Source organism: Vicia villosa, linkage group LG1 (genome assembly GCF_029867415.1).
Source record: "Vicia villosa cultivar HV-30 ecotype Madison, WI linkage group LG1, Vvil1.0, whole genome shotgun sequence".
NCBI classification, from domain to species: Eukaryota; Viridiplantae; Streptophyta; class Magnoliopsida; order Fabales; family Fabaceae; genus Vicia; species Vicia villosa.
Window position 1 is genome coordinate 187,135,323 of NC_081180.1, and position 11,843 is coordinate 187,147,165.

Consider the following 11,843-nt stretch of genomic DNA (forward strand, 5'->3'; position numbering starts at 1 on the left):
TAGGCCCCCCTATAAGAGCGCTTTTCTGGAAAAAGCGCTCTGGTAGGCCCCCCCTATAAGAGCGCTTTTCTGGAAAAAGCGCTCTGGTAGCCCCCCCTATAAGAGCGCTTTTCTGGAAAAAGCGCTCTGGTAGCCCCCCCCTATAAGAGCGCTTTTCCAAAAGCGCTTTCGTATGTTGCGTTTTTCTTTTTATTTTTTATGCTTTTTTATTATTCTTTGGCAGCGCTTTTACTAAGAAGCGCTTTTGTAGGTGGACTTTTAAGAGCGCTTTTTAAAAGCGCTGTCGTTGCTAAATGAGGTATTTTAATGTGCAGCATGTAATTTAATCCTCCCAGTCGACCTGTAATATTTTTGACCTGTAATATGTTTTCAACCTGTAATATTTTCGACCTGTAATATATTTTCGACAATATAATTTCAGCCATCAGTAAGACAATATATATATACTAATATAATACCATTATAATATCCAAAATTATATATATACATCATTACAACATCAATAATATTATAGTTCAAATCGACACAAATCCTACATGAAAAATTGCTTAATATAAAAGTGACACAAATCCTCTTTGATTTCTTCCAACTTAAGTCTCGGGTACCCAGCAGCACGAAATTCGTCAAGGTACTACAAAACAAAAACATAATATGAATGATATATTTAGTTAAATGTAATAAATTATATGAAATTATCTTAAGTTATAAATTCATACCGTGAGCGGAATCTCTAATTGATTCGCCTGAAGGATTTCTTTCATAAACCTCAAAACAAAGTATCCGCAATCTGAACTGTTTCGCTGTTGCGGACACTACATAGAAAAACAAATAAGATTTTATAGTTGTCTTGTTTTATCAAGTAGCATAAATATTATAAGCAAAATTGTGAAAAATAATGTACCTGCACTTTGATCCAAGTAATGTTGTTTGATTTAGTCCGGGATACCTGTGCGTCCCGTTGACTTCGGAACACTTGTATTGATATAATTAACAAATATATAAAAGCATGTTTAGATCAATCCCACAAATAAGTAAATATATAAATATACACGAATATTTAGAACGATCCCACTTACAAATCAACGATTTCCTTCATAGCCGGATAATTGGTCCAGTCACCATTTACCGAATTCAGATAATACACGACTTCTCTTATAGGGTTGATAGCAAGCAACAACCAGTGTGCTCTATAAATTAAAACAATAGGTTATATGAAAATTTTGCTATACATAAAAGAAACAGAGATTAGATGAACCAAGAATGAGAAACTAACCCTACTGGTCGGGTATTATACGCCCAAAGATGCAGACTTTCTGAATTGCCGGTGGACATGAATCTATCGACTAAGAGCTGTCTAACTGATTCCGGTTCCGAAGCAATTGCCATTCCGCTGCAATGGGCGGAAGACACGAAACGGAATCTGTTAGACAATACAGTCCCGCGCAACACTCTGTCATACAACAACCTTAAATAAAAACATAATAAACATTAGATTATTTTCATTGAAATGTGTAAATAAATTATATTGTGGGACTAATTAAATAATATATCGGATGAGTGAATATTACCGGATGTATGAGTGCATATTACCGACGCCTAGTTGTTCATGCGTAAAAATCTCTTCCAAGTCATCAATTGCAATATGTGACTGGAATTCAATACCGAAGACACTTTCATCCATATTGATTTCACGTAAAGCACCATTCTTCAAATCGGACATATCAACCATTGTTGCGAGCGTCGTCCGATACCGAGCCACAAAAGCACCGCCTTTTTTTGCCGCTATCTTCGGAGGACCAGTGGGTGGTACGCTACGAACTTGCTGCGTCACTTGTTGTGACTCCCGAGCGATGCCTAAAAATCATATAAGTTAGGTAAAATAAAAAATCATGCAGATTTAGATTCAGATTATATATTAACACTTTAAATGTACCTCTTTTAGTGATGCAACAGACTCCTCCTCCTGTAAAATCCCTTTACCCTTAATTGCGGGTTTTATAGGAGCAGTCTAAAATTAAAATGTAAAACATAATTAATAAACGGTTTAGAATTGACATTCGAAAACTAAATGATTCATAATCGTTTTCAATATACCTCATCACTAATGGTAATGAGCTCCGAGGGCCATGCAACAAATGATCCTATTGCATCTCGCAGCAATGTCGTCTCTGAGACCATGTCAGGTACCGGTAGCATCGCATCATGATCTAATACAACATCCACCGATACTTTCAGGTATCCATCCGGGAGCGGTCTATGGTGAAGTAAATCTCCCAAAGTGTTGTGCACTTTTCCCTTGCCAACTAGTCGATAATTCGGTGACGATAAGTATAGTTGGCAAGATGAAATGCCCTAAACCAATAGTAAATATAAAGTCATTATCATTAATAAAATAGAACAATTTGTAAGGAAAAAAATTTATAATTACCTCGGGAAATTTCCTTTGACAGTTGATACTAGCCTTATCACTAGTTTCTTTCACCGATGAAGTGTTGCACTTTTCTCTCATATACATATCTTTATCTCTTTGCAATTCAGAGACTTGTGCTTGCAATTCCTGCAACTTTTGCAACACTTCTTCATTGGTAAGATTTGATCTTCTCCAAGGACTCTTGTAAAAAGAGGTTGGAGTCACACCATGACCCTTACCCCTCACCCGACCGGGATACTCAGGAGCATCTAGTGCTCTACTAAGTACGCTCCCCTCACCGGTGGATACCGATTGCGACAAGGTCTCCTGTAATTCATTTACATTTCAATAATTATTAGTGGAGATAAAAAATCATTTATATATTAAAAAACATTTGATTTAATTAAAGACACAACATTATACTTACACATTCAGTATAAACTCTTTGAACACCGGGATCGACAGCTTGATTCTTGCCCACACGAGCTTCCTTCCACAACACATGTACAGGAAGTGAAGTTTCCTCACTTTTAGTCTCCTCTAACTATGCATTGACACAAATGATAAAATCGTCAAATAAAACATGCACATTTAGATAATTAATTAAAACGTATTTCTATTTACTTACAATTTTATCCTCTAAGCGTGCATATCCCAAACGCCATTTTTTGTATGGATACGCGGGTTTGGATGCTCTCGCACTATTCGTGGCACTCCTTTTCCGAAAATCTTCATCTCTTTGCTTTACAAACTCAGCCCAATCTTTTTCATCAATGAAGATCTCATACTTTTTTGGCCGTCCCGGTGCCTCTTCAAGAAAGTTTCCATCTTTATCCTTAAGATAGGTGTTTGTCAAAAAAGCTTTCCACCCTCTATATCTTTTGCCGGCCAAACTAAGTATGTAGCGTCTACGATCATCTGGTATCTCAAAAGTCCTCTGCAAAAAAACATACGCATAGTGTGTTAGTATAAGTAATTTAAACAATTTATCGTCAAGATAATAACAACAATTAACCATATATGATATATACCTGAAGCTCGTCCCAAATCGCTTTTTTTTCCGCATCCAACTCTTCGCTTTTCAGATTCCATTTAGCTATGGAGACCAGAATATGCATACGAACAAGTGTACCAATATAGCTTGTCAGCTTTGCAGAATTAGGACCAATTGCTTGTTTATCAGAATTCCAATCCAAATGGTATACTAATCCTTGGTCTCTATGTCGAATGATTCCCTTCATAATGGTGATGCCTCGTGCAACTTCTTTTGCTTCAGTATCAGGTGGAGCATTTGTATCCGTGGCATCTCTTTCTTGTGAGTTTTTTTGTGAGTTTTCAGGTGGAGCATCTCTATCCGGAGCCATTGAACCTGTATCAAACAAACTAAAGCACATTAGTACACTATTAATAAGCTAACAATCTATACAAGTCAAATGGAAGTCAAACCATGCATGTACAAGTAAATCGGAAACGAAATCGGTACAAATCAAAATAAGCGTCAAAAAAGAAAGTTGTCGGAATTGAACGAAATTTACATGGCTATGGTAAAACGTCCCCACGGACTCAAAAATAAAGTCGGTTTTCCGAAATTCAGACCCTAAGCCCGACTTTTGATTACGGGCAGAAGCAAAACCGATAAAAAAACAGTCCCGAAATGTAAAGATAAGTGCATGAGCAGCTCCGGAATCGTCAAAATAGTATAGTTACATGTAAAGAAGTCGACAAACGGATACATGGTTCAAAAGTTATGTACAAAACGAGAATATGCACCAAAATTGAATAAGTACTATACTATTGAATAAAACAATCGGTACAAATTGAATAAAGCAAATTTGTCGGAATATGTATACTATTACCTTTACCACTAACGTCTCTTTCTTTTCTTGGTAGGATTGTGTTCTACGCGTCTCTTAACAACGCGGACGGTTGGATTGATCCAAATACCCTCATTATGATCATTTCTAGTACACGATTCATTCTCATTTTGATCGTTTCTTGTACAAGATTCAATGCCAACACCAATATCACCTTGATCTTCAATGTTTTCATCAACTATTTTGTTAGATAAAAGCACTATAGACCATTTCGTACTTGTCAGATCATTGACATAGAACACTTGTTTAGCTTGAGAGGCTAGAATGAAAGGCTCATCTTTGTACCCTACCCTATTGAGATCCACTTGCAAAAATCCTGACTTATCCATTCGTATGCCACTATTATTTTCAACCCACTTGCAACCAAATACAGGAATCTGAAACTTCGCGTAATCAAACACCAAAATGCGCTCGAGAACCCCAAAATATGACAAATTTACAAATTTCGGATTTAAGTCATTCGCACTTGATATGTGCATTGCTTCAGCTACCAAGGTAACACCACTATTTTGCATAGTACTTTTATCATCCTGTTCTTTGGTATAAAATGTGTATCCATTAATTGCGTATGCGCTATAAGAAAGCACAATTACACTTGGACCATAGGCTAAACATCTCAACCTTTCTGTTACTGAAGCAGGATCTGAACGATACTTTGAATAAATATGATCCCTAAACCACGGTATGAAACTTCGATTGTGCTCTCGTACTATCCAGTTCTCATTTCTATTTGGATTTAAATCTCGGAGAACAACCTTGTGCATTTCAACATACGGCTCAACCTCAATCTCATTGTGCAAAACATACAAGTGCGCTTGATCCCGTTCGACCATTGATACTGTCACAACTTTATTTCCAATTAGCCTTTTTCCTTCTTTTTTTTCGACAATATGAGATTTGGGGAGTCCAATTGATTGAACATTTGACAGATATTCAGTACAAAACTCAACCGCTTCTTCAACAACGTATCGTTCGGCAATACAACCCTCCGGTCGACTTCTGTTTTTCACGTACCCTTTTAATATTTTCATATAACGTTCAGCAGGGTACATCCATCTCATATAAGCTGGTCCGCACAATTGTGTCTCTTTCACAAGATGAACGACTAGATGAACCATTATGTCAAAAAACGAGGGAGGAAAATACATTTCAAGATCACATAAAGTAACAACTATCTCTTTTTGCAATGTTGGTAATATCGCGGGATCGACCACCTTACTACAAATTGACCTGAAGAAGAAACACAGCTTAGTTATTGCGCTTCTTACTTTTTCTGGCAGAATAGAACGTATACCTATTGGTAAAAAGTGTTCCATTATAACATGGCAATCATGCGTCTTCAAACTCTTTAACTTGAGGTCTTTCATGGACACAAGTCTTCTAATATCTGAAGAGTAGCCTTCTGGAACTTTAACTTCACTGAGGAACTTACACAATGTTTTCTTCTCCTTTCTAGATAGAGTGTAAACAGCAGGTGGCAGATATGTTCATTTTCCTTTCGTCACGGGTCCCAATTCAGTTCTCATTCCCATGTTTACCATGTCCTTCCTTATGTTGAGGCCATCCTTAGACTTTCCTTGTATATTGAGTAACGTACCTATGACGCTGTCAAATACATTTTTTTTAATATGCATAACATCCAGGAAATGTCTTACGTACAACAACTTCCAATATGGAAGTTCAAAAAAAATTGACTTCTTCTTCCACCCACCATTGACAAGTGAATGTGCAAAAGGCTTGCCAAACTGAGTGCTCACATCTTTCACCTTTTCAAAAATTTGATCACCTGACAAAAAAGGCGGGGCTGTACGATGTTCGGCCTTTCCATTGAATGCTTTTCTCCACCCACGGTAGTGATGATTAGAATTTAAGAATCTACGATGGCCGAGAAAGACATTCTTCTAACAAAGCTCCAATCGTGTCGTATCGGTTTCATCTTCACAAACAGGACACGCCTTTTGACCTTTATTGCTGTACCCGGATAGATTTCCGTATGCTGGAAAATCATTAATTGTTCCAAACAACATCGCCCTCAAGTTGAAACTTTCCTTCCTATACCCATCGTAAACCTCCACACCGTTCTCCCACAAAAACTTTAAATCTTCGATTAACGGTGCCAAGTATACGTTTATGTCATTCCCTGGTTGTTTAGGCCCAGAAATTAGCATAGATAACATCATGTACTTACGCTTCATGCATAGCCACGGAGGTAGGTTATAAATCATAAGAATCACAGGCCATGTGCTATGCGAGATACTTTGAATACCATGCGGGTTCATTCCATCAGTAGACAATGACAACCGAAGGTTTCTTGCTTCTTTTCCAAATTCAGGATAATCAGTATCAACTTTAATCCATTTTGGTGAGTCTGCCGGATGTCGCAACTTTCCATCAATAATTCTTTCATCTGCATGCCAAGTCAAGTGTCTTGAATCGGTCTCACTATGATACATGCGTCTAAATCTCGGAATTATAGGAAAATACCATAAGACTTTAGTAGGAGACAACTTTTTCTTATATCGAGGGGCACCACATTTAGGACACTCATTCAACGCTGCATACTCGTTTCGAAACAAAACGCAATCGTTTGGACATGCATGTATCTTATCATAGCTCATGCCAATAGAGGACAACATCTTTTTGGCTTCATACGTTCGATTGGGAAGAACATTATCCTTTGGTAGCATATCTTTCATAAGGGCTAATAACTCTGTGAAACTTTTATCCGACCATCCATTGTCCGCCTTTAAGTTGTACAACTTTAACACCGCAGACAATCTTGTGAATTTTGAACAACCATCATACAACGGTTTCTCTGCATCGCTTACCAACCTCTCAAACATTTTGGGACAATCCGCAAGATCTTCTTCAAGCGCTTCTGCAATCTCTTCGACTCGATTGCACTCGTATGTGTCTGTGCAATCGTCGTTTGAAGCATACTTCCTATTACAACTCGACTCAGCATTCCCGTTACTTTTCTCACCATGCATTGTCCAACATGTATAACTTCTATCAATTCCAAACCGTAGTAAATGGGATGCCAAATTATTCCCGTTAACCTTACCCCCATAACAGCAACCCAAGCAAGGACACGGCATTCGAAGCGGGTCTTCGGAGTGCGCAACCGCAAAATCAACGAATTCCCATACACCTTTCTCGTACTCTTTCGACAATCGGTTTGAATTCATCCATGTCTTATCCATGTCTTAATTAAGCTAAACAAATGCTTCTTGGTTTCTCTATCAGGTACTAAGGAATTCTGTCAAGATAATAAATATCTATCATCATAATAGAATACCTAATCAGAATACCCGATTTCTTAAAGAAGACATTACCTTATTTCAAGGTAATATAAGTCCACAAACCAACAAACTGGTTGAGAGACACTAAATTGATATTAAATAGAACCATAAACAATAAACTATAAGCAGAAAATAACAAACTATAAGCAAGAAGAAAGGGATAGTAACCTGAGTTAGACTTGATGTGGGAGATGGGTAAGTTTGAATCGGCGTTGTACAAGTAGAAACCAGAAACTTCAAAGTAACTGTAAAATTAAACACACACACACGATGCAGTTAAATACAAATATCCACTGTACCAAACAAAAATGAGTATTACTTAATATAATCTAAAAATAAACTATTAGTATTCAGTCCCCTTTAGAGAAATTCAGAAACTATAGCAAAAGAATAACTAATTACCTTTAGAGAAATTCAGAAACTTCTGGAACCACACACCGTAAGCTAATCTGATGTCTCTAGTGATATTCTTTTAAAAAATCTTTAATATCCCCTGAAAAATAATCATCACCCAGATGTTATAGCAATTCTAGATACATAGTACCGCAAATCAAAGTTTAACAACTACTTAGAAACCGGGGCAGCAACTACTCATGTCAAAACAACGGCGTGAAAACGACCACAAATCATAGTCGAGTCATACAAATGGAGAAATCAAGGTGGAGCAATTATATCTCATGAGAAAACAACAATTTAGCATGTATTTTCATAACGGGGCAGCATTAATGTCTAACGAGAAAGCACACAAAAAGTTGTCGCAAAAGCGAGCAACTACGATACCCTTCTTTGGACCCACCAACATCACACCACTATTAGTAGAAACTGCACCAATTTAGGGTGATTTAAAAGCCACTTCTTCTATTTATAAAATGAAATTGCAAAACAAATCAGTTCCAAAAACATGTCTAAAGTTTAGAGAGCATCACAAATTTGAAGGCAATACCTCATATCAACAAACACATGAAACACAACAACCAATAAATTTGAGGAAAACTTGTGTTGAATTCTTTAATACAATATTATTTTATAACCAAATCTAAGATGACTACAAAATTATTTTATAACCGTAAGCTATCAAAATCAAATAATATCAATACAAAATATGACTTAATTCCACTTCAAAACATGAGATCAATTCCAACCACCTTTGAATCAATTAACTTAGAAACCGGGAAGCCACTACACCAACCTATTAACACATACTTAAGTTCACTTCAAACATGTCTTACACAACGAACTCGGGCAGCCATGAACATGAACCAAAACCAAAACTCAAAGAGAAGCACAATATCATTCAAACTCAACAATACACTCTAAAGACATTTAATCAAACATGTAATATGCTTCATTCTCAAATTGCAGTGCAACTGTGCAAGGTAAAGAAAAACAACATCCCTTAGTTGAAACCCTTAAAACTAAACCCATAAATCATTCCCAATCTCTGAACTAAACTAAACTAAACTGATGGATTATATCAAATTTCAACTTGGAATATAAACTAAATATGAAAATAAACTTAATATGAATACATTTGTTTTACTATAGAAATGCTATCAAATTTCTTTCAGGCATTTCATCAAACAAGTTGCAGGCAGAAGTCCAATCTTTGATACCAAAATTTTCACTGAAAAAATAAGTGATAGAAAAATAACAAAAGAAAATGAAGCCTAAAACTCACCGGCGGTGAGGTTCTGGATGAAGACGGGGGAGAAAACGAGTGTAGACGGAGGGACGCCGACGGTGGTGGATGGCACCGATGGTGGTGGACGGAAGGGCGATGGAGGATGATGAAGATACAGTGAGGGTTTTTCGCGTGCAGAGAACAGAAAACGAAAGAGAGAAAGTGAGAAACAGTAACCGGTGAGAAGCGTGTTTTTGGTTTTTTAGTAATAAAGGCTACTAAAGCGCTTCTGAAAAGCGCTCTCATAGCCTGGTCTATACCAGCGCTTTTGACTAAAAAGCGCTCTCATTAAACCCCCCTATACCAGCGCTTTGAAAAGCGCTTTAATAGACAACCCTACCAGAGCGCTTTTGAAAAGCGCTCTCATACCCCCCCTTACCAGAGCGCTTTTTAAAAGCGCTCTCATACACCCCCTACCAGAGCGCTTTTTAAAAGCGCTCTCATACCCCCCCTACCAGAGCGCTTTTTTTGCATCATTTTCCCTTTGTTTATTAATTTTGTTTTTAGCGAACCCTACGAGAGCGCTTTTGCTAAAAGCGCTTTAGTAGCTGCACTGCTACAGCTTAAATTTGGCGTAGTGTAAGTATTTGTAAAATAATGACAACCGAAGCTTTCGTATTAAGAATCAAGAACAAAAATCTTCATCATAGATCTGGTATAATAAATGAATAAGCATAAAAACAATTGGTAAGTGTCTTACATATCTTTCTTTTTATATATATATATATATATATATATATATATATATATATATATATATATATATATATATATATATATATATATATATATATACACACACACACGATAGATATTACATTTTTATATAAAACATATAAATATAAAAATAACAAAATATTTATTTAACAAATAGAAAATTTTAAAATTAATTAATTAAATTAATAACATATAAATTTTTTAAATACAAATTTTGTTTAAAAGTCCATCTTTAACAATATATTATTTTAAAAAAAAATAGTATTTAAATACATTATTTTCTTTTACGTTGATAATATAATAAAGGGTTTTTCTAACCTATGCAACATTGTATAGGATAAGAGACAATTAATACACCACTTATTTAAATATAAATTATCGTATTAATTATTATTTATGTTGATCCATTAATTGAGTGGGAGAGAGAAAATATAAAAGATTAGTTTTCAAAAAAAATTAATACGCTAATTTATATGAAAGAAAATAATGTATTAATTGTCCCTTATCCTATACAATGTTGCATAGGTTAGAAAAACCCATATATATATATATATATATATATATATATATATATATATATATATATATATATATATATATATATATATATATGTATATATATATATATATATGTATATATATATATATATATATATATATATATATATATATATATATATATATATATATATATATATATATATATATATATATATATATATATATATATAAAATAATGTATGCCAATTACACCATCTTCATAACTTCAAAATTTAAAAGTTATAACTACACATATAATTAGTATGATGATGCATTTTTAAATATTGATCCAGTATTATTTCAAAGGCAAACTTTTAGAATTTATGTGCACTTTTCAACCCAACAAATTACGATTCCGCATAAGTAAAAAATTCAATTATGACATCGCAATTAGTTATTTTTTCAAATTTATTGATATCAATATTGAACCATATAAAGAATAATATATATTTTATATGGATACAATGAAACCACACATATATTGCCAAACAACCCACTTCGTTTCAATTATGAATATACCTTCTCAAAATTTCCGCAACAAATTATGATATTGTATATGCACCGTAATTATGAATCATTCATTACTTGAGGCTATCAAAATGTTACTACTTGAACTTTTTCCAAATCAAAATGTTACTACTTGAACTTTTTCCAAAGAACTTGATACACATGGTTTTTAGATGATTATTCTTTAATATAAATAAATATATAATGTTCCTCAAATTGATGGGTTTTATTAAATATTCTAAAATAAATATCATATATCAACTTAGAAAATCAATATAGTCTTCCAGAAGAACTCGTTTGCAATGAAAATTCCAGGCTGTTCGTAAGCAATTTTCATATATACAAAAGAAATTATTTGTAATTTAATATCAAAATATTTGATATTAATAATCATTGATAATTCATAATATCGGTAACTATTACTCTATACTAATTATTAGAAAAATTTCATATTTATTATTTTGATCTTATGATTTTCATCGTGTTCTAAATTTTATAAAAAATAATAAGGACGTACTCGAATTCATGATATAAATCCTTCTCGAGTTTAAAATAGGTCTACAAACCGGTTTATCCATTGATGCTTGAAATAGAAGCCTTCGATTGCCATTGCTTGACATACTATAAGATTGTTAGAAAAATCAATTTAAACCGAATGGAATCGAGGCTAGAATCGTGCACGAAACACTTTCTTTATAGTATTTCAAGCACTCCCAATTTGTCTTGGAGTTTCTACGCAGGAATACCCAGGATAATTCAGCCTTCTCGAGTTTGCGCAAGACCGGCGAAAACTTGAATATAGCGAAGAATGC

General features: G+C 34.6%; 1 protein-coding gene across 1 annotated transcript; it reads right to left on the bottom strand.

The window, feature by feature from the left end:
* Positions 1-460: 460 nt before the first annotated feature.
* LOC131621263 (uncharacterized) lies at positions 461-1,730 on the bottom strand. Its single transcript, XM_058892346.1, has 6 exons — positions 1,569-1,730; positions 1,274-1,465; positions 1,077-1,187; positions 902-983; positions 717-812; positions 461-631 (listed from the first exon to the last, which is right to left on the bottom strand). Exons 1-6 carry the CDS (start codon positions 1,727-1,729, stop codon positions 533-535), a joined length of 741 nt encoding a protein of 246 aa, XP_058748329.1. The 5' UTR covers position 1,730; the 3' UTR covers positions 461-532.
* Between the last annotated feature and the right edge of the window lie 10,113 nt (positions 1,731-11,843).

Coding starts and splice junctions, on each gene's coding strand:
- LOC131621263 (XM_058892346.1), bottom strand. CDS start 1,729: ATGGTTGATATGTCCGATTTGAAGAATGGTGCTTTACGTGAAATCAAT. Junction 1,188..1,273: donor TATAATACCCGACCAGTAGG/GTTAGTTTCTCA, acceptor TTTAATTTATAG/AGCACACTGGTTGTTGCTTG. Junction 813..901: donor TTACTTGGATCAAAGTGCAG/GTACATTATTTT, acceptor TTTTCTATGTAG/TGTCCGCAACAGCGAAACAG.